General features: G+C 38.3%; 1 protein-coding gene across 2 annotated transcripts in view; it reads right to left on the minus strand.

Annotated features, from left to right (window-relative positions):
• The window catches only part of PLXDC2 (plexin domain containing 2), a 269,513-nt gene that overhangs the window by 117,665 nt on the left and 126,880 nt on the right, over window positions 1-24,968 (minus strand). For both annotated transcript variants that reach the window (XM_084511952.1, XM_084511953.1), the window contains exons 2-3: window positions 24,049-24,245; window positions 886-1,032 (exon numbers count right to left, since the gene is read on the minus strand). In XM_084511952.1, coding sequence (XP_084368078.1) covers window positions 886-1,032; window positions 24,049-24,245 — 344 coding nt within the window. The remainder of the gene's footprint in view (window positions 1-885; window positions 1,033-24,048; window positions 24,246-24,968) is intronic.

The raw sequence follows: 24,968 nt of genomic DNA on the forward strand, positions 1-24,968 counted from the left end.
ACACAACTGCCTGAGCCATCTGTATTTGCATTGGCTCCTTACAGTCTTTTTGGCTATAAGGAAGGTATTTTATGGTTTGGACTCTCTGTTAGTCAAATATAGCAGATTTATTACCCCACTTTGTTTTATGTATTTTGAGCTAAATACTGGGGTATCTCTTCTTGCTGCCACTGATATTCCTCTGAGCCAGTCACATGGCTGGTGCCAGGGAAGTAACAGATAAACTGAGAGAAAAGAGGAATTTAACAATTTAACATAGATTTTCTCTCAGCTTTAAAGCATATTTTCATACCAGTTTTACCAGGCAACAATAAGTTAAACAAGACGGTTATTTACACTCTTAATAATACTTATTTGTTGTTAGCCTGAAACTGCAATCACATCTATCACTTCTGTTGCTATATGATATAATAATGATTTTTATCATTCTCCCAAAAGAAAAAGTTACTATGACACATCATACATAAGTGGAAACACAGATACACTTCATGGAAGGCTTAAAACTTCAGCAGCTTAATTCTCAATCCCATTCAAATGTTATGGATGTCATTGGCAAAATTTCTTCTCATTTCAACAATGCAAGTAGTTTACTGTTTGACAGTTTGAGATCTAACATTAAAAACAGAAATATACTTTAAATATATCTGTAAAGACATCTCTGAAGGACTGTTATTTCTGGTACAAAAAAGGCAATGTGGAATCATTTGAATTTCATAGCTTAACTAAAACTCAAAGATGCAGCTCTGTGAACAGTAGTCAAAATATTTAGTAAGTACTGTTGAACCAACAGTACCTAACTAAAAAAAAAAAAAAAAAAAAAAAAAGAAAGAAAAAAAAAAGAAAGAAATCCATGTCAGTCAGAGAAGAAAAAGCTTAACAACTTACTGCTGCTTGCCGATGGGTATTGGAGAGGATCCCATGAATCTTTACTTTGTCTTTCTCCATTTGGTCTATATTGACCCACAAATCCCGGCTAGTAGAATCATATGGGCCATATGTCCTTGAAGTATAATAATTATGATCTGTATCCTCCTAACATGGGGGGAAAAACATAGCAAAATACAGATTAGAATGGCAAGTGAATCTTAGTTTTATATAAAACTCACACTGAGTGAAGTACTGTGACATACTGAGTTCTGTTGCTCCTGGGAGCAGCAGAAAAGGCAAAGTTGCAAGTCAACAGTCAACAAAAATACAAATTGCAAATGTGTTGCAGAAGACAGCTCTGCATCCAACTACAAGCATTCAGCAAGGCGAATCATCTTATATTATAATCATAATTTTTCTCTATCCTCAAATCCTAACCATACAGTGCCTCTAACCACATCAGTGAAATCTATGGCAAAATGTGTGATGGCTTTCAAGGCAAGATGAACAGTAAGTTCATGTAACAACTACCATGCCATAGCAAAGTGAGGAGCAGTACTCAGAGCCAAGACTTTAAAAATAATTGTATTTTTTAACATTTCCAAACATAATTTATTAGAATATCCTATAAGAAAACATCCATAAGATTCCCAATAGATATAGTCTTACAAGTGTACTTTATTTTAAATCTCCGAAACACCATTTTATGGTACATTTGATATTCAGAAAGAGATCAGGACACACATATTCATGGAAAAAAATCTTCCTAGTTCTTGCATTCTTTACATGCCCACATCACAGCAAATTCAGAGGTGAAAATACATGAATCCTACATGTGTTGTGTGAGACTGTGCTAGCGGTCCATTAAATTATTCAGCTTGTAGATATCTAGTTCGGTAATTGTGTTCATGGTTCAGATAACAGTGAGAGTCTTGGTAATGTCTGTTTATTTTGGATGACAAAGCTGAGATACCAACACTCAAAATACTCTGATATTCCACTGCAATCTGTTTACACTCAAAATCATATAAATCACTAGCCACTATTTAGCACATAAAGAAATTAATTTTTGAAATCTGATTATTCAAAACTGATTGCATGTTTACAACTTCAGGTATAGGAGTTTCCAAAAATTTCTATCAATGTCAGAATTTGTTTGTGCTGAGATTGGGCAAACTACTTAAGAAATACTCTCTATATGAAAGGCTAAACTTCTAATTTTTAAAAAATACCACTAATGACAAGGTGAAGAAAGCTATATGAGAATGGATGTAGGAATAGCAGTTTTTCTTTATCCTTATAGGGTACACTTCTGTGGAGAAAAGTAGTTTGCAATGAAAGCCAATGTAAAAGTCTCTTTTATTAAAAACAAACAAACAAACAAACAAAAAAGAAGCTTCCCAGACAGGGAAAAAGTTGGTTTACCAGCATGGAAAGAAATAATAATAGTGGCCAAAGTAGAATGAGATTTTCCTGAGATCTATTTTTTGTACTTGAACAGACATACAGGACAATAATTCTCCTTCCATGATTAATATGAATGCAGAAAATTATTTCAACATTGTTTATTGCCAACTATTACTACCGAAGAAAAATAAATATTATAGGTTAGGAAGAAAAATCCATGTATTTTCTGATCTATTGATTTCCAATATCTTAGGAATCAATAGAAAGGTAGAGAGAATCATATAGACCATACTGATTCCCAGTAGCTGGGAATTTACCTTTCCAGATAGTATCTAAGACTGTGAAAGGAAATAAAGGCACTTTATTCCTGAGGTTAGAGATGAAACCTCAGGTTTCATCTTTAAAGTCTTCCTTTACTTGCCCAAAGTTTTGAACTGTGACATATTTAAATCAAGAACACTGCCAGCTTTCTGCTAAATAGCTACAAGAAATACCATACTGAGAATTACACGCTGGTAAAAAAAAAAGCAAAATAGCAGAAATCTCAATGAAAATATTTTAGAATTATAATAAAATTAGAAAATAAACAGTGGCATGGAAAATGGAAGAGGTAGACATAGAATTTAGAATTCTCCCCATGATGGAAAAATCCCTCTGATATACCTCCTATACCCAGCAAGTAGCATAGGACTCCCTTCACACTAGGCTATGCTGCTATGCAGACCTGACACCCCCTCACCACAACCATGCCCAAGGTGTGCCCAAGGACATACACAACCCATTCCTACTGTCATGGTCCTGAGTTGAAGACATATTTGGCAATTCCGTATGTTTCACATGAACTGGGTCATATTCTAGGTTAAACATATTGACCATAAATCCCATTTCACCTGGAAATCATTCTACATTAACAACATTACTGATGCATTTTACTTAAACTGCCACAGAAAGGGTCAGGTTGTTTTCTGCTTGAGGTTTTCTTTTGTTGTAATTTATATGCCAAGATGTACTCACCCAGTAAATCTCAGTGATACTTTTGAAGCAGCTTCTAACAACCTCAGCAGCTCTAGGTTAGTCATACAAATAAAAATAATTAAAGCTATACTGTCAGGAAGATGACAGAAAAGCCAGCCACCTTACCAAATTATTTTCTTCTTTAATGGTCAACAGAAGCCGTTACTACTGTCATGTATACAAAGGAGGTACAGTAAATAAAAAGTGTTTGACAACATATTTTCCCAGTCTAACTTATCATTCTGACAGTGTTTCCATAGAAATTAAAAGTTACATTTGAAGCATTTCAAAGTCTCAAGGAAAGAGTCCCAAGAGACAAAGAAATAATTACCCAAACAGCTTGTTTCAGGTAAACATGCAATGTTTAAACTGTGAACAGATTTATATTTTATTTTTTTAATCTCCATTTTTTCATAACTAATAAAAGCAAGTTACTCCAGTTAATTACTAGTGCTAAGCCACTCCCTCCACAACCAGATAGATCTAACCCTGATTGCTCTGTAAGACTGCTTTAAATGGTATCTTGATCCATGCTTAAAGCAGACTCTTCATCTTGCAAGTTAAATACTTAAATTATAGCCTTCAGCTCAATCATCTTTCTCTGTGTATGAGGAATTACTCGTATAGCAATAGCTATTAAATTTGGTATTAAAGAAAATGTTTAATTTACTGTTTTAATTCAAGTAAAATAACCTTGAATAATTCTGGAAAGAAGCAAATTCACTTCTACTTGGATGATAAAAAGAAAACATTTTTTCTTGCTCTTTGGAAAAAATTCATACCTTCATGCAGATGTATTTTATGAATGAAACATTAAATACATCTGTATTGCATCCTATTTTTCCTACTATCTGCAAATTTACTACATAACTAGGAAAAGGAACATGCATCTAAATAATAACATTGGCCTGAGCAGCTCAGGAGGTCTTAATACAGTGAGGAACCATGACTGTATTCCAAGTCATTGCCTTCATAGTTTTGAACATGCATTACTATAGAAATGAAATAATTGGATTCTTCCATAAGTTTCCCTGTTATAGAGTAATGCTTTATTAATAGACACCTTTGAGTTTTCATTCCATCAGACTTGTTTAAGGGGTTTGCTTGATTGTACCTGCTTCATAATATATTTCATCAACTGCAGATATTATATGCATAAGAAAGAAAAATGCTTTAGAAATCATGCTGGATTTGCATGTAAAGGAGTAAATTATTAAGAAAATATTTTTATGGCTATATGACACACAGATGGAGAGTTCTACAGATAGGTAGAATTATATAGAACAGAATTAAAATTTAAATTTTAAGAAACAAAATAACATCATCTTGTAATGAAGTAGAAGCATGTTACCAAAGGAAAGAAAAGGCAGAGAAAGCAGAGAACATGCTCATAATGACTTTAAGAAGCAGCAGAAAAAAACTTCTAAGGAGCTGACTGTTGAACATTTTTTTCATTTTTCCTTTTTGTTGTTGTTTTCTCGGTATTTTTGGGAAATGAGAATTATTTTGCATTGCTTCTCTAGAAGCACAGTCCAGCCCAAGTACTGCATATATATAAAAATAAGAATCACCTGTATTCTATTGACAAATACAGCTTTTAAAACAATGGATTTTTCCAAAGACTTTGTACCAGCTGTGGGGATTATTGTTGTCAGCCTTTAAGAGTTTAAAGCGAATATTTATTAGAAGCTTTTTCAAAACTCTTCCCTTTAGGGAAAGCTATTTATATATTTATTTATTTTTATTTGAGGCTATCTTACTGTAAAGAAAATTAATTTCTTACAGTTTTCTAAAGAGATGTTGTCTGACGACACCTTGAGTATATTTCCATATTTTCCCCACTACTGCTGATTTTTCTCATGCATGCTGCATGCATACACTATTCATGAAAGCTCAGTGCAACTGAAGATCAAGCTTTCTTTAAATTCTTGATGTTCAGTATTTGTCGAGTTTATTGAAATTGTATTGTTAAATTTCCATTCAGTCAACACACAATGAAGAAATTCTGAAGCCATCAAGGATATGGGGTTATATTTATAGACTCTTAATTTTATCACTGTAAAACAAAGAACTGGTGTTTAATTTTTAACAAGATTCATTATTACCTAAATATTGCTAAAAATCACAGACTAGGCATAATTTTTAACGAAATACAAGTGTTTCTGGTATTTGTTCCAAAAATTAGTGCTGAGGAAATTAATCACCAAATACTATGTTCAGAAAGTCATCTTTAACTCTGAATATAATATATATTTATATATATTTATATAGCATATATAATATAGCATTTATAGATAAATAGCTTATGAAATTAATCAAATGATTATGTTTTCTGAAAGCTGCATTTGTAGAGTAAAATGGAAACCTGGGAAAGAGAAAAGAGGCTATTACATATTAAAAATAGACTATTTTTCAGGGAGAGAACAAAGATAATAAAATATGGCTTGGGGAATTTAGAGGAAGGAAATGAGCTAGCAATTAAAAGTATTTCCCTAATGAAGAAAAGCAGTTCTGCAATTCATTTCACAGAAGAAAAAAGGAACACCGTTTCTATTAAAACAAACCAGCAACGAGACAGTCTAGCATGCAGACAACAAAAACAGCTTCCTCAAAACAACTTGTATCCAACCGCATTTAATGCTTGTTATTCTCTCCCTGTATAACAGCCTACCCATTCATATAATTAACTTCTGAATAGTTTTGGATTTTTGTTAGAAAATTGATATTACAATTCTGGACATTATTAGTAGCCACCACCTAAAAACAGTACAAAAGGGGAGCACAGAAGTGACAACTGATGTCTGACTCTGGAAGCATGAAAAGAGATCCATGGTCATGCTTTGTGTTACTGTGGTAGTGGAAGCATATGTGTATGGTGTTGCAATTGAATTGTCTAATTTCTTCACCTTTTCTTTAGGCAGGCACTGAATGGGATGGCAAGGGTACAAGCAGAATATCAAGAATGTGGCCCCATGGAGATGAGGCAGTTTGAGAAAAGACCATCGATGCTGAAATGGGGTCCTAATGGAAAGATTAAGATGAGAGAAAATGGGGAAAAGAGACACTTAACGTGCTGCTTCCATCTAACTGCATTTTAACACAAAGCACTGTAATTATAATCATAGCATAGCAGTGGTGAAATTTTACCAGTTTATAGGATCAGATACCTGAAAACCCCAGAGGAATGATTAATTTGAAATGGCCTCTCAAAAAGCAAAAGCTCTAATTTCAGTAGATAGGCACCACGAAAGCTACTGCATGAAAGTCTTGCAGAGGATATATATAGTGGCTGCTACTTGTAAAGCTTGATTGTTATGAGTGGTTCTCTGAAGCTCAGAAGTACCGATTTCATTTCATAAGTGCTTCGTATCAAGGATAAGCTGTGCTGTTGAGTTCCTTAACAAAAGCATTTGTTCTGTATGAATCTCTACTGAGGAAATGTAAAATTTACAAACTGCTTCACTGCTTTCACAATGACAAAGCTACAATCTTTTTTTTTTTTTTTCTTAAAACAAACAAACAGAAACAAAACAAAACAAAAACAAAAACACACGACAACATCTGATGTGGGAAGTACTTAGGAAATACATATGGGCATAACATATGTCTTCCACATACACGGCCACTGGGAACATGAAGACAGCCTGCAAACTTTGCTGTTGATTACACAAGCCTTAGCAAAATCTATTTAGAACAGCTAATATCATGTCTAATGAATGAGGGGAGCCCAATCAAACAAAGGGGAAAATCCTTTGTCTGCATGCACTGGCATTAAGAACTTCATCTCACACTGTCCTCTCTGAGAATAGACCAATGAGTGCTGTGCAGACTGATGAAAGCCTGTCCATGTGTGTGCTGGAATCTTAAGTCTCCTGTTTTTCACAGGAGATTGAGGGCCAGTGTGGAGACCACTTTCCCTAGAACCTCACAGAGGCTGTTATTTTTAAACCCTCAGTGTCATCAGGTGGGCTCAAACACAAGCACTGAGCTCAAGGCTCTTGCCCATGTATATACAGAGGGCTTTATATGTCTCCACATCAACTTGGAGTTTAAGCTCCAAGATTTTTAAACTAAGCTTTTCTGTCTGAGTGCCTGACAGCACCTCTAACGGAAAGTCATACACTGACAGACAGACAGACTGGCAAAGAAGGATGCCATAAACCTGTTATTAATCCAAAAAGCCGTTTAGTCTTTCCAGCTTTGTGAAAAGTCAGCTTGGAGCTGTTGCTTTTTTTCTTGATATTCAGCTGCTTTTGAAAGGAAGCTTCCCTCTTGGGGACAGCTATAAAACTGTCAGCCTATTTAGGGGTCATTACAACAGTCTTATAAAGCCCCTTGGACAGGCTTGTCATAAGAGACAAGCTTCAAAAGAGCAAAAGTCTCTACAACACCTTACTTAAGAGATGAAAAATAAAAAATAAAAAAATAAAAAGTAATGCAAAAAAACCAATTACAGTAGGCAAATGCTTATTGAGCAGTTTTGTTTCCAATTTGCTGTAGCAGATCATTGAGAAATTCTCAAAATAAAACTTTAGTAACTGCTATGTACCATCCCCTCCACTGAAAAGAAAATAATAGAAACCATTTTAATAAAATGAGTGTAAAAACACCTACCAACAATTTGGTTTTGGTAATTATGAAACATGATATAGTTTATTTTCTCATTTTTAGATATACATAAACAACTAATGTGTTCATAAAACTAGAATTATAAAAGTGATCATAAATGTTAACATTCTAAAAATGATCATAAATATTTAAAAAAAACACTCAGTGCCAGGCCTAGACTACAGCACTTCAGTGGTTACAGTCCCATGCCTGTCACCAACCCCATTCGATGAGCCTCTGCTCATGACTCCAGATAGTGCTATAATATTTTTTTTTTCAAGTAAGTTTTTAAAGATATAGTATTTTAGTCTTTTAAAGGTTCTCTCTTTTTGTGTGTGTGTGTGTGTAATATTAACCAACAACATATTTTTAAATGCATATACTCTTACATATCTTTTTATTTTATGTAGATCCAGACATTACAGCAACTTTAAACTCTCCCTAGCCTATTTCTTCCTCTGGTGCATGTTCAGAAGTAAGATCTCACCCTTGTCTCCCATCCCTTGTTCCTTCTCAACTGCAAGAGATGACAAGAAAATAGAACTGCCAAGACCCAGTAGCCCTGAAACGTCACAGGAGGAGGTAGGACCTAAATCAAGATGAACAGTGTTACGGTTCTGGACAATTAAGTTAATAGTACTGGATGTAGATTCTAGTTGATCAGAACTTTATGTAGGGCAACAAAGCAAGCTGCCTCCACACTCACTCATGTATGCTGTAATTCCTGAACAGCTAATAACATGTCTTAGGGATCTGTCAAGGCTCACAGCTGAAATCATAAAGCAGTAAGTAGTAAGAACATGTATGACTGATATTAAGTCGATACAGGCAGGAACGTGCACTTATTAAAACAATATTTATTTTTTTCCCGTAAAAGTGAAAAAAAGAATAATAATTAAAAAAAAAAAAAAAGATAAGGTAGGGAGAAAGCCTAATTTGAAGCTTTTAAGGGTTTCTTACATTCATTTCATTCAGCACCAACCTTTGTGGAAGCCATGCTGTTCAGCTCAGCTGTGTGCTGTTCAGCATACAGCCAGACAGCAGTATGCTCATCACAGAGACTGGGAGTTAAAGGACAAACTGTATCACCACAGTTTCTCTCAAGCACACCGAGTTTCAACAGATTGAAAACAAGACTGGAAGTCAATTTAAGTTACTTTCTAGGTTAGCTCTCACATACAACACAATTGAATCTTTAGTTACTAAAACATAGGGCTAGGTGAAATCCACAAAAATACACAAAATTTCAAAATTACCATTCATGTTTTAGAGAGCAAAATAGTGGTATTAAAATGTTTAAGCTGTTGCCCCAGTTTCTACTGCTCTTGCAATTTGCTTTGGAAAGTATATGCCTGTTGCTTTATTCACATGCCTTTTTCTATATATACAGGATATTCCATATAGCAACGTAGAAAGAATTCAAATATATGGTTCTAACAGCTGTTCTCACCAGCCACAATTCTTCAAAACTCAGTCACAGAAATGATGCTTTATCTGATTGTGCAGTGATGGTCAAAACACAACAAAACAAAACTCTCTCTTGGGAGCTCTCTAATATAAATGCCCCAACAGTAAGAAAGCATATTTAAATCAAGATGCTTGATAGACAGGTAATTCCAAATCACTCCCTTTGCAAAACATCAAGATACAAGGAAGCTTTCTGCAGGACCTGGGCTATTGTTATTTTCGGGGGGGGGGGGGATGCTCTGAGAACTTTGCAACTACCCAGGCAAGATCAAGATGCTAAATATCTTTCCTCTTCTGTCTCTGAAAATATATACCGCCTTCATATTTACTCACTGTCCAGCTGTTCCAATATTAATAAATATTTCAAAATGTTATTAACACAGGATTTTCTTTCAATAGATTTTTTTTTTTTTCTCGTGTGGGTGTCATTTCCAACTCTATTTTGCTCTTTAAGAGTAAACTGATTCAACTTCCCTCCCCCCCCTTAAATCACAAGATTTTTCTTTTTCTTTTCTTTTTTTTTTTTTTTTTTTTTTTTTTGGGGGGGGGGGGAGGAGGTGGTGGTGGGAGGAGTCTTAACATTTGACCAGAAATGTGTGATATTTAATTTGCTTGATATAATTTGTTGTTGATAGATCTGTAAAAAACAAGCAAACAAGCAAACAAAATATTTTATCAAAATAATCTCACTTCAGATTTCAATAAATAAATGGGTAGCTGAGCAGGGTGGTGTTCAGCTGAGAGGCTAAATATTTCACTACAGGTGTGCCCATAAAAGATAGGTTTGTAAGCTCTTGCTTTTAGCACTGCAGACCTATTAAAAGTTGTCAGTGCAGGTTTGTCTGCTCAGCTCACCATACTTTCAGGTCTACTTTAGAGCAAGCTCAAGAAACACCTGCATGTACTGACCAGGGCTGAGATGAAGTTGCCTGAGCATAGAAGAAACTCGGGACCATTCGAGTCTTGCAGATACAGTCCAACACATATTAGGATAACTGTATCCTATATGAGAAGCAAGAGACCAACCAGCATAACCACACTGCCAAAAGTATTACCAGACACTTACAGCTAGGCAGCTGAATTTCACCTTAAATTCCCACGGTCTGTGATAAGACTAAATGATAAGCTCAAACTTTCTGCTTCCACTGAAAAACAAATAAACCCTTTTGTCACGTCTTATCACTATATTAGTATAACTGTAGTCCAGATGTATAGCACAGGAATTAAATTTTCAATAGAGTGAGAATTCACAAGCTAAGATGCTATTCATCTGCATAGTCATCAATTGTATACCTAAGAACTGGGTTTTCATTTTCTAAACAAGTAAGGAACTTTGAGGCACTTGCTTATAACTATGAAGGGAAGATGTTTCAAACATCCTTACCAAACTCGTTAAAAAACATTCAGTTATACTCTGCAGTAAGCACCAGCCAGACTGCTGATGTGTGGAAGTGGCATTGATAGCCTGCTCCTGCAAACAGCTAAACTTAGTGGCAGCACCTGGGGGACAGATTCTGCCTGTTCTGGCACTGGAATTCACTTTTCCTCTCACACACCAAGTAAGATGCACCACACACCTGAGGTAAGAAGAATGCAAGAAAGCAACTTGCTTTGCTGTCTGTACTGAAGTAAAAAGGGAATACCTATGTGAGATCACAGCATTTTATCTCTCATGGCATTTTACAGCTCTGTTTTTATGAAATCAGACAGATAGGATTTCCTTCTGCAAGTTTTCCCCCTTCCTACTTGCATTATCAAATGTTACTGTAAGAGCAACGTTTTCAATTATTGAAAAAATTTTCATAGGAACTTTTAAAAAATCATGCAGCTTGATACAAATGGATGAAACAAAACTCCGGTAACCCTGACACATCTTTTTGAAGGACAAATGCACAGTTTATAAACATAACTTTCTTACCACCAATCCTCCGCTTGATATGAATTTTGAGCTTTGCTTTGGTTTATTTATTTATTTATTTATTTATTTTTAAGAAGGAATCCATCTAACTCATTCATACAAAATGAAGGGAGGCCATTGCCTTCCTGATATATGCTGAAAGCTCTCGTTACAATTACTGTAATTTACACACAGTCAGGGGAAGTGTCTGACCAAATTTGAAATGATGTACCATTCCGCTTACATGCCAAGTGGTTACTGTTTTGGGATAACAGATAATTGACTCTCTCATATAACAAAAACATGAAAGACTTTCAGAGCAGTACAGAGTAATCCATCAATGTCAGCAGGATTCCTAAAGCTTTGAAAATCTATCCCTAAGGACTGCTGTTATCCAAACTGGAATTGCATGGCTTACTGTAACAACTTTTTACTTACCTACACAAATTCCCCTACACTAACAACTCAGTAATGTATTTGCCCTCATGACCTGCTCCAGACTAGGTACAGAGAAATATATATACATATATATAGGTAGCTATATTTGCTACATGTTGTATATACACATCAGGGCTGTTTGTTTTGTAGAGGTTGAAATGAACATTGCCCTCTACTTTTTGTTTTTTGCATGACTGGATTGATACAACCCCTCTCCAACCCCCCAACCCCTACACAACCCCTCCCTCTCTGACACCAATTTTTTATTTATTTTTATATTTGTCACCTCCTTCATGAAGGCACTCCAAGATGAAGATAGTCAGAAAGGAAGTGACTGGGGAGTCATAGTGTTCACAGCTACACTAATACTCAGCTTCCACTAGCTGCACATGTTTTCACCCACCTTCTGTAAGCAAGGTCTGAGGTGTATGTCTGAAATAATAAACCCAGGAAAAAAAAAAAAAAAAAGGTTCTGTTCACACCTCTATAAACTCTTTTCAGTCATGAGCTCAGTGATTCTAGAGTCATTGTAATGTGGTTTAGGAACTTGGAGATTAAGAAAGATGTGGAAATGTAAAATATTATCATCAAGAAAGTTCAAAGGCAGATCCCATTACATTTCAAATCCCATCTCCTTTCTTAGTGTAAAAATTCATTATCATCAGCATGCTAAACTAAATACCTCATGTGCCAATATAGCTAAGCATATGGAAATGAACCCAGGATTACCATGCAGAACTGTGAATTCTCTTACTTGGGAGTGGGGAAACTTCTTTCAATTTCTCTCCTTTTTTTTTCCCTCCTTGGAAGTTTAAAACAAATAGAGAATTAATCTTCTCTCCAGTCTTAATCTTTTTATTTTTCAGCTATATCTGAATTAGTAGTAGAATCATTACCTCTTGAGTTAAGATTGAGAATAATGAAAATGTTGATAAACTCATTTCATCAACACTTCTTTCAGGGTTGGTAATGAATTCAGTCTAGCAAGACTGTAGCAAGATCCAGTATGTGTAAGTGCCAAGACTGCCTTGATGTAAGCAAGTAATTAATAAATTCCATTAAATAATAATAATAATAATAATAATAATAATAATAATAATAATAATAATAAAGACATTTTTGTTAGTTTAGCCTTTTGCAGCTGAAAGTAAACAAGACGGTGACATATTGGTCTGCTGGCTAGCTAGAAAGTATGATATCACTGGTGGAAAACTCAGCTGAACAAGTGGAAGTGGAAAAAGGTGCGAGATACATCTCAAATGCTGTAGAACCTGATATAAGGTTATATAATAACCATTACACACCACAGTATTCAAGGTGTCACCCAGAGTACTGTGTGCAGTTCTGGACACCACAGTACAAAAAGGATGTGAACCTATTGGACAGTGTCCAGAGTAGGGCTACAAAGATGGTGAAGGCCCTTGAAGGGAAGATGTATGAGGAGCGGCTGAGGTTATTTGGCCTGTTCAGACTGGAAAAGAGGAGGCTGAAGGGAGACCTCAATCTACAGATTCCTCACGAGTGGGAGTGAAGGGGCAGGTGCCGATCTATTCTCTTTAGTCACCAGTGATAGGACCCATGGGAATGGTGTCAAGCTGGAAGTGGGGAGGTTCAGGCCAGATATCGGAAGGAGGTTCTTAACTGAGAGGGTTGTTGTGCACTGGACCAGGCTCCCCAGACTTAAGTATCTCCTGTAGATTGCGATGAAGAAAGAGAACATGAAATCTCATTAAACTTACATGATTACAAGGACTTTTTCTTAACTCCAATACAATCTTCACAGTATATTGGAGGGACAGCATTTTTGTAGATCTAGCCACACTGGTCTTTATTTCTAAATCCTTCAGAGATAACTGGCATTAAACCATGATGATGATGGAAAAATATGCATAAAAAGAATGAAACTGAGGCAGATTTAAACAAACTAACAACTCACTATGTGACTGATATTGTTTAATTTCGAGGCTTCACACAGTTATGCATGGACAAGTTTTTCTACTTTAAGTATAGATCAGTAATTCCAGGAATGCCTTATCATTCGTCCAGCTGAGTGGAATTTAATCTTAACCATTTTTTTCCCTTGCTCAGACTTACAGTAAGAACAGAGCAGTGGGCATGCTGACACTGACTTTCAGTAGCTGAGAGCAATTGCTCTCAAATCCAAAGGGTTGTTAAATTCAATCCCTTCTGTTTGTTTTGCCATTCAGAATCAGACAACTTTGCTGCCATGAGTGACTAAGACTGATAAGGGAGAAGACTCTTTTTGGACAGAAACTCTGGGAGAAAATGCAAAATTCAGTAGAAGACTGCTACCAGTAGGAAATCCACCAGTGCTGATCTGACAGGGGGAAGATGCTTTCCAGGTCTATACTACCAGGATTGCTAAAAATTTACATTTCAAAAAATATCCAGCAAAACTAAAGAAAGGAGAGAAAAAGAAGAGTGTCTCCAGCTAGCAACAACTCTATTTTAGTTAAAATAAATTCCTGGAGCAGGAGATATCAACAACAGGCACAGGAATAAATAAGTAACTTCAGTACCAAAAAATACAATAATTTTTGCACTGAAATAGATTTCCTATGATCACTAGTACCATGCTAAGGGATGGGGTGGGCATGGGGAAAGTGAGACACAGCTGAGCTTCATTTTACTTACTATGACCAATGTGTTGTTTCTTGCTTGGAAATGAATCTTTTTCTGTCTTACAGATGCTTACAGATTCATTCTATTATAAAACTTTACATAAAAAATTATGTTTTTCCTCAAAATTTTCATGCTGCAAAGCAATAAAACCTTACTGTAAGTGTAGCTATACTCAACCCTGAATTTGCTTTAATCTATTATTTTATTTCAGGGTTTCTTTTTATGGTATTTAAAGTTTGTGAAAGAGTTTTGTTCTGATGTTATATCTCCATATAATGGCAACAAGTTATAAAGTAAGTCATGTCCCATACTTAATTTGCAAAGTTTGTCATTTTCTGCTAACACCAATGCAAGCTTACAGTTGGTTCCATTTCAAATTCTCTGTATTTTACTTCTCAGTGTTGTACAATTCACTGGGGGTTAAGCCATCACAAGGATCAGGGAAATGGAACAGTGAAGCAAGTTGCTTAGAATTTTTTTTTTTTTTATAAAGCCTGCAGCCAGAGCTGCTTTGTGGATGATCTGGAATAAAGAGACAAATAGAAAAACAGGAGGAGAATAACCTCTGTACAGAGCTCTACATTGCCATAATTACAGGACATCGCTTAGAAAAAGACACACATTTTAAACTTTGAAAAAAAATACGCTACATGTGTGATGCACAATTATATATTAATGTATTATTAAGCCTTTAAAAAAAGGCTTATTTTCCAGTGCCCTTTGACCATGCCTACATTAGCAAGCAATATGGCAAAACAATAAAGCATTTGCAGACACCTTGGTACTGGGAACCTGACATCCATCCTAGATGCACTTCAGAGATCAGATCCTTTTCCAGTAAATGCGAAAGAGCAACAGGCAGCAAGAACTCTGCTACCTGCCTTCATTACCTTTATGGCTAGAGTGCTTTGGGGGTCAACACAAACATCAAAACATGACCATTAATCTAAGTTTATTTTCACAATGTTAATACGTGTAGAGTCAATTGCTTAATATCAGAGTTATTACAAAGTATATTTTTCTTTTATTAGAATATGTGAAGAAGTATATTTATCCTAGTTATCTCCTTGTTTGTAAGATGTCAAACTAGACATAGTCATTGAGATCTATTTTCATGCTCATTAATTTTTCAAGGACATACAGTGATTACAGTAACAAATTTTACTCTATGCATTACATTTCCCAGGCTCTATTTAAGGTAAATAAAAAGGCACTTCTGATTTTCCTGAGAACAATAAACAAAAGAGGTAGTTTACTTAACAAAACACCAAAATAAATTGTGATTTTTTTTTAAACACAAACTAAACAAAAACAACAAAACAAACCCACACTCCCAAGACCAGAAAGAAGAATTCCCAAAAAAGACTGGAGGAGAGAGAGAAAGTAGTAAGTTACGAGTGGCAAATGTGCTGTGAAGCTAGACTTGTACATAAGGTTATGGAATCCCAGAAATTTAAGAAATAATCTCTTTTGAAAGAATTGTTGATATAAATGACATAATTTCTGAATGTCCCACTTGATAACTCAAATTTGCCTCACAATAATCCCTGTCTTTAATGTCTCCATAACTATTGTGCTGTGCACATTTCTGCTCTCAGTCTGGTACCTGCAGGACTTCTGAGCTGCCCAGTCCTGATCACTGGTCAGTTAGAAGATACATCTATCTTCTGTGTGGTGCTTCCAATCTCAAAAAAACTCCTTGCCTTAGTTGGTAAGCTTCTGAAAGTCTCCAAGTTATTTCAAATAGAAGATCTGTAGTTTGGTTTTTGGATCTTTGGGAGGAAAACTTCCATTTTATCAAATTCTTTTGAATTTTCCACTATGAACTAACTTTTTATAAACATCATTTACAACAGAAAAGTCTCCCTAGGAAAACAAAAGGTTAAATCCTTAATTACAAAATGGGAAGACAGTCTACAGAGAAAAACCTGAAAAGAATGTGAAAAGTTAAATTATACTAATCACTTTTCTTTTTTTGTTTCAGTTGTCACTTCATATTTCTCTTAGATATGCCTTAACGATAGATGCTCCTATTTTCAAAGAATGAGGCTTTCTTTCATTAGCCACAGGACCAAGAAGACAGTTTGCAAAATTCTGTCTTTTCAGAGATGACCTCTGCAGTAGATTTAGACTGCTGACACGTAATTTCCACCCACTTACTTTGGGGATTTCTCTAGGGCTGTAACATTTGTGCCCATCTGTACGAGATGGAATCTCACCCTTTTCACATCTATTAATATAATTCATTCATTTATTAATTCATTCATTCTAGCTATATTAGGTAAAAGAGATATAATCTTAGTAAAACATCTACTGACTTTGGAAACAAAGACTTACACATTCTCCTTAGGATCTAAAGTGCAAATTGCAAAGAAAGCAAATAGGACCAACCTCTATTCTTGTGAACTATTATATCTAAAAGTCCCTAACTGGCACATCATAACAGCCCTACTAAACTTAGAGGAAAAAATAACACTTTCATATCGTCATACTCTTCTATAATGTGTTTATGATATGCATTTATTCTACATTAATACTACTCTATAAACACCAGCTTGCTGTTAGTGAAAGACCATGCATGCTATACATGTACATAGAAAATCTACTGTGCAGTAGAAACTTGTTCTTGCTGCCCTTTGCCTTTCTCTTGTCATTGCCAGTTTTGGAGGTTTGTGCTGCCACCATGCTTCATCTGTGGCCCACACAATTCCTATTCTTCAGCAATACAACAGATCCTGGGGAAGGTCTCACCACCTCCTTCCCAAGGCCTTGCCCATTTCCAAAACTCCTGCACATCAAACAGCTATAGCCACTGACTTTGATAGTATGTTCAGTATAGTTCAACTTTCAGAGAATCTGGTTCTAGAGAACATATTTATTCAAGAAAGCTAAATATATGCATCATTTTGTACAATATCCTTCTTGAATCACAGTATCAAACAAATGGATTAGGCAAAACAGAGCTGTGAAGAGAGTGAATATCTCCAGGTCTCTAGCCATTGGACCAAACATATATAATCTCTGAAGAGAATTTACCCATTTATCATCCTTGCACACATGGGCTGATCAACCTGGATACTGCAAAGATGTGATTTACAATGCACTTTCTTGAGGCTGCTTTTGAAGGCTTTCTTGAGGCTGCTTTTGAAGAACTTCATGTTCCAATGAAGTTGATCTTAAAATACTCCACGGATTACAGCTGATGGGAAACGTGGAATAGTACTACTGTACTACTGTGAAGTTATAGAAAAAAAAATCCTAATTTTTCCAAGGAAAAAACATAAAAAAACCTCACTGCCTTAAAACATAAAGAAAAGCCAATGGAAATGATCTGTCCGCCACACACACAGATTTTATCATTTTCCACATTATAACTATAGATTCAATCACACAGAAAATATTTTGAGTTATTTTTAGATAGAAAGCAGAAATTATTTGCCATTATTATTATTATTATTATTATTATTATTATTATTATTATTATTATTTCATGTGGATATAAAGTAAAATCATCAGTATAAGGAAGAATATAACAATATCAAATGAAAATGATAGATATGTTCATCAACATTAGGCTTTCAGCAAAAGAAGTCTTCCACACATTCATGGTAAATATACAGAATAATTCAGAGAAACAGTATCTGTGATGAAGGAATGCTGTAATACTGTAGTGTCATTAAATATGAGTGGCAGGAATTACTCATTCTCTGGATTTACTTCAACAAGAACTGAAACACATAAAGAAGAAATGTTACAAAAATCAATATGCTCTCCAGCACTACCGATAAGCTCCTAAGCTGCAGAAGACTGCAACATACGGATTCTTCCACTTTGAATTTCTGTTGTACACTGTACTTCCTCTATTAAGCCCATTTATTTTATTTTATTTATTTATTTGTAAAGTGCCTGTGTATTGTAGAAGGGATTTAAAGCAGAATCTGATAATGTGTGAAAACACAATTCAGTTATTTTATCATGCTGGGAAGACTAGAAGAAGAAAAGGGTGTGAGAGAGCATAGAACCTGAATTTAATAAACTCAGTAGGGGTGATGTACTTTTGAGGTTAAGACACTGTAGTGTTATTAATCTGTCAGGAAAGACAGCTCTAGAAAAAATACCATTTAATGCATGTCCATTCTTCTCCTGAATGTTGCCAAATACGAGTACTAGTGGGGGAGCTCTGACCCATTTAATTTTGTATGAGCTTTGGAACTCAACAGACCAGAAAAGCAAGTGATAAGGATCTACATAAGGATCTACATACGAGCCATGAAAAGATCAGCTACAAAAACTTTCTTGTACCTGAGACATCTTCCACTTTACCTGCTAAAATAATTGAAAACAGGATTGAACTGGGTTGTGCCAGAATGAGTTGCTACAAGTATGGCCAGATGAGGATTGCAGTGGGCAAAAAGAAAATCATAAAACCTACATGCAATTCATAAATGTCTTATACCAACTAGTGACTTCCATGTTTATGCAAGGGAAAGAAAAATAGTACTGTGTAAACTGAGAATCTTAAAAAAAAAAAGCAAAACACACATACACAAAAACAAACAAACAAACAAACAACACACCACAAAACACACCTTCACAGTTTTCTGAAAGGCATTGTTATTTTTGACTCGTTAATGTCTCTATTGTCTCTATGGACAGTGTTTTTATTGCTTTGCATCTGTTATTGAGTAAGATAATAACAGAACTAAAAGCTATTCTGTTTGTCTGAGAATGAACTCCTCAGAAATGAAAAAATAAATCACACTGATGTTTTGCAAGAAAAAAATATAAAGACTGAAATATTAAGTATATTTAACAAGTGTATTTTGTTGAAAAACGTGATGTAGATTTTTACTAATAAGTAACCTCCAAATCTAACACTTTTTTAAAATCAGCAATAATTTAATAATTATATACATTAGCACTTACTATTTTTATATAAAGACAAAATCAATTCAGCCACTGCATTTTTATAAAATCACAGAATCACAGAATTTTCTAGGTTGGAAGAGACCTCAAGGTCATCGAGTCCAACCTCCAACCTAACGCTAACAGCCCTCCACTAAACCATATCCCTAAGCTCTACATCTAAGCGTCTTTTGAAGACTTCCAGGGATGGTGACTCCACCACTTCCCTGGGCAGCCTGTTCCAATGCCTCACAACCCTTTCAGTAAAGAAGTTCTTCCTAACATCTAACCTAAAACTCCCCTGGCTCAACTTAAGCCCATTCCCCCTCGTCCTGTCACCAGGCACGTGGGAGAACAGGCCAACCCCCACCTCTCTACAGCCTCCTTTAAGGTATCTGTAAAGAGCAATAAGGTCACCCCTGAGCCTCCTCTTCTCCAGGCTGAACAAGCCCAGCTCCCTCAGCCGCTCCTCGTAGGACTTGTTCTCCAGGCCCCTCACCAGCTTCGTCGCCCTTCTCTGCACCCGCTCAAGCACCTCGATGTCCTTCTTGTAGCGAGGGGCCCAAAACTGAACACAGTACTCGAGGTGCGGCCTCACCAGAGCTGAGTACAGGGGGACGATCACCTCCCTAGCCCTGCTGGTCATGCTGTTCCTAATACAAGCCAGGATGCCGTTGGCCTTCTTGGCCACCTGAGCACACTGCTGGCTCATATTCAGCCGACTGTCCACCATCACTCCCAGGTCCTTCTCTGCCTGGCAGCTTTCCAACCATTCCTCTCCCAGCCTGTAGCTCTGCTTGGGGTTATTGCGCCCCAGGTGCAGGACCCGGCACTTGGCCTTGTTAAACTTCATGCAGTTGACCTCAGCCCATCGGTCCAGCCTATCCAGATCCTCCTGCAGAGCTTTCCTACCCTCAAGCAGATCGACACACGCACCTAACTTGGTGTCATCTGCGAACTTACTGAGGGTGCACTCGATGCCCTCGTCCAGATCATCGATGAAGATATTAAAGAGGACCGGCCCCAGCACCGAGCCCTGGGGGACGCCACTAGTGACCGGCCTCCAACTGGACTTGGCTCCATTCACCACGACTCTTTGGGCCCGGCTATCCAGCCAGTTTCTAACCCAACGAAGCGTGCGCCAGTCCAAGCCAAGAGCAGCCAGTTTCTTGAGGAGAATGCTGTGGGAGACGGTGTCAAAAGCCTTGCTGAAGTCAAGGTAGACCACATCCACAGCCTTTCCCTCATCCACCCAGCGCGTCACTCTGTCATAGAAGGAGATCAGGTTCGTCAGGCATGACCTGCCTTTCATAAAGCCATGCTGACTGGGCCTGATCGCCTGCTTCCCCTTCAAGTGCTGCATGATGACTCTCAGGAGGATCTGCTCCATGAGCTTTCCTGGCACTGAGGTCAAACTGACAGGCCTGTAGTTTCCTGGGTCTGCCCTCCGGCCCTTCTTGTAGATGGGCGTCACGTTTGCTAGCCGCCAGTCGATTGGGACCTCCCCCGATAGCCAGGACTGTTGATAAATGATGGACAGCGGCTTGGCCAGCTCCTCTGCCAGTTCCCTCAGTACCCTTGGGTGGATCCCATCTGGCCCCATCGACTTGTGCACATCTAAGTGCCGTAGTAGGTCACCAACCAGTTCTTCATGGATAATGAGGGCCACATCCTGCTCCCCATCCCCTTCCACCAGCTCAGGGTACTGGGTATCCAGAGAACATCCGGTATTGCCGCTAAAGACTGAGGCAAAGAAGGCATTGAGCACCTCCGCCTTTTCCTCATCTCTTGTAACTAAGTTTCCCCCCGCATCCAGTAAAGGATGGAGATTCTCCTTAGTCCTCCTTTTTGTGTTGATGTATTTATAGAAACGTTTTTTGTTATCTTTAACGGCAGTAGCCAGATTGAGCTCCAGATGAGCTTTGGCCTTCCTAATTTTGTCCCTGCACAGCCTCGCTACTTCTTTAAAGTCCTCCTTAGTGGCCTGCCCACTTTTCCAAAGCTTATAAACCCTCTTTTTCCTCCTAAGATCAAGCCACAATTCTCTGTTGAGCCAGGCCGGTCTTCTTCCCCGCCAGCTCGTCTTTGGGCACGTGGGAACAGACCGTTCCTGCGCCATTAAGACTTCCCTCTTGAAGAGCGCCCAGCCTTCCTGGACCCCTCTGCCCTTCAGAACTGCCTCCCAAGGGACTCCACCAACCAATGTCCTGAGCAGCTCAAAGTCAGCCCTCCGAAAGTCCAATACAGCGGTTTTACTGGTCCCCTTCCTGGCCTCGCCAAGAATAGTGAACTCCACCATTGCGTGGTCACTCTGCCCTAGACAGCTCCCGACGATCACGTGCTCCACCAGTCCTTCTCTGTTTGTGAAGAGAAGGTCTAGCCGGGCACCTCCCCTGGTAGGCTCACTAACCAGCTGCGTCAGGAAGCTATCTTCCACGCTCTCCAGAAACCTCCTAGACTGCTTTCTCAGGGCTGTGTTGTGCTTCCAGGATATGTCAGGGAAGTTGAAGTCCCCCACGAGTACAAGAGCTGATGATTTTGCAACCTCTGTCAGCTGCCTGTAGAATTCCTCATCCGTCTCATCATCCTGGTTCGGCGGTCTATAGCAGACCCCGACCAGGACACTAGCCTTGTTGTCCCTGCCGATCCTAACCCAAAGGGACTCGACCTTGTCATTCCCAGCCTCGAGTTCTACAGCCTCGGAAGACTCTCTAATATAGAGAGCCACACCACCACCCCTTCTATGCTGCCTGTCCCTTCTATAGAGCTTATAGCCAGGCATTGCAGCACTCCAGTCATGAGACTGGTCCCACCACGTCTCCGTGATGGCAACCAAGTCGTAGCCTGCCTGCCGCACGATGGCTTCCAGCTCCTCCTGTTTGTTACCCATGCTGCGTGCATTGGTGTAGATGCACTTCAGCTGGGCCATTGCCTTATCCTCCGGCCTTGCCATTGTTCCCCCTGGCACAGCCCCAACAATCCTAGCCTCAGCCCCATCCCCCTTCCTACCTAGTTTAAAGCCCTCTCAATGAGCCCTGCCAGTTCCTGGCCCAGGATCCTTTTTCACCTAAAAGATAGGGACCCGTCTGCGGCCATCAGGCCAGGTGCTGAGTAAAGTGCCCCATGATCAAAAAACCCAAGATTTCTGCGTTGGCACCAGCCCCGGAGCCACGTGTTTAACAGGTGGGCTTTCCGTGTCCTCTCTGAACTCCTCCCTGCCACCATAGGGATGGACGAAAACACCACCTGCACTCCCGCTCCATCCACTAACCGACCCAGCCCCCTAAAGTCCCTTTTGATAGCCTTGAGGCTTCTCTCTTCGATGATATCACTGCCCACCTGGACTATCAAAAGGGGGTAATAGTCAGAGGGGCGTACCAGGTTAGGAAGCTTCCTGGCAACGTCCCTGACCCTGGCCCCAGGGAGACAGCAGACTTCCCTACGGGTAGGGTCCGGCCGACAAATAGGGCCCTCTGTTCCCCTAAGAATCGAGTCACCAACAACAATAACCCTCCTGTCTTTTTTGGTGGAGGCAGTCCTGAGGCGCGGAGTCGACCTCCTCGCTCCAGGCATCCTCCTGGGAACATTTGCTACCTCTTCCTCACACACCGGCCTCTCAATCTCTAGGGCCTCAAACCTGTTGTGTAAGGGCACCTGGGAAGGTGGGGCCGGAAGGGGAGAGCATCGCCTGCGATGTCGAGCAGGGACCTGTTTCCATTCCTCCTCAGCTCCCAGATCCCCTCCCTCTGCCCGACGGGGACAGGGCAGGGGGTCCGCCCCCATTTGGGGAGTCTCACCTCGGCACCTCCCCTTGAGGCCCTGCAGGGAGTTACTCCAGAAGTCTATCTCCCGCTCACACTCCCTGATGGCCCTCAACCTCTCCACCTCCTCCTTGAGCTCCGCCACCATGCGGACCAGGTCATCCACCTGCTCGCACCTCACGCACGCAGTTTCTCTGCCTCCCGCCGATGGCAGCAACAGGCTCAGACACTCCTTGCATCCGGTGACCTGAACTGCGGCATTTTTTAACGGGTAGTCGGTCTGCGTGTGTACCGAAACAAATATTAAAAAAAAAAAGAGCAGTATTCCCACAAATCTTTGTAGATAGAGATATTTTGCACCAGTCAGTTCTAGTGTAGGGTCTGAAGTTACTCATGGGCAACTTCTGCTGTCTCTACACTACTGAGAGCAGCTTTAAATAAACAGCTGGATTTTATTTGGATTTACATAGTATATGGAACAAGGATAATCTGGAAGTTAAAGTTTTTAAACAAGCAATCATAGGTTAAATGAAATCCTAAAGCAGATTAATTTCATCCATGTTATTATTTTCTGGAAGATAAACTAACTATATAGGAAAACACTTTCAATATCCAACACAGAATCTTTCCAGTTCTTTCCCCCTCCATTTCTGTTATCAGCCTGCATAAAGACAATACAAAATCTCACAGATGGAGGTGTTTACCCAAATTTTTAAGAAATTTTCAACATTTTTTTTTAATACTACTTTTTTTTTTTTTTTTTTTTTTTTTTTTCCAGTTAACCAGCAAGAACCAACAAGACTTCCCAAGACTGTTTTTCAGAGAGAGACTTCCTCAAGAAACTCTTCAAAAGTCAGACATATTCCAACCTTAGGGCAGGAGAAAGAGCTGGTTTCCACATGCTAACAGGGTCACAAATACAACCACGAGACTCTTTTCTCCTGGCAATGTTTGAGTACACCGAAGTGCCCATCTTCTTTTTTGACTTATTCCCCCATTCAATAAAAAATTGAATGAAAAGTAGATGGAACAAAAATCTACCTCAATCTGGGTGGTGTTGTCATGTCCCTCATCAAGAAGTAGATCTGTGAAACCCGCTGGCTCAGAGGAATCCTGCCCCATGCTGGCTCTGTTAGTGTCGACTGATTTGAGAGATTCAGAGTGCCTTCTCCACCTGTGGCTGCTTACTTGCACATTTTCCTCCACTCGAGGGAAGCTCTGAACTTCATAAAACACACCTATTTGAAAAACAAAACAAAACAATAAACAGAAAACCAGGATTACAAATCAGCTTGAACTGTGCTTTACTGACCATAATCTAAAGCCTAATAATAGCAATCTTTTTATAGATGTTTTGAACTACTCTATAGAATAGGCAGTTATAGCTATGATAAAAACAAAACAAAACAACAAAAAAGTTTTTAAAAAATAGATAACAAGTTATACTTCAACAAAACGCAATTATTTGGACTAAGTTTTGTAGAGTCCTCTAAACATCCCAAATGTTTTATTTTCCCACTTATTTTATGCCTGGGAAACATTTTTCATAATACATTTGAAACGTCAACACTTGTCTACCTATACATATCACTTTTCTTAATAAAACAAATCAAAGAATAAAAGAATTAATCATCTAACAAAAACTGATGCCCAAAGTAGAGATACATACTTAGCTTCTGCTACTGATTTTATGTGGAAATAGCTTTGAAGCCATGGTGATAGGCAGCCAAATAAACACTCTGAGAGGCCTGAAATTCCCAGAAACAACTGTTCCAGGTTAAAAATAAAGCTGTCCCGTTACGTGATATTGATAAATGTGAACGATGTATGAAGTCTGCAGACACCTACTATGCTTGCTGCAGTGTGAGCAGACCTGAGTGATGTGTTTTATGTATTACTTTTGCATTTTATTCACACTCATTCACAATTTTTTCATTTTAATATAACTATGACCAAGACAA

The sequence above is a fragment of the Aythya ferina genome (genome assembly GCF_964211825.1).
Source record: "Aythya ferina genome assembly, chromosome: 2".
NCBI classification, from domain to species: domain Eukaryota; kingdom Metazoa; phylum Chordata; class Aves; order Anseriformes; family Anatidae; genus Aythya; species Aythya ferina.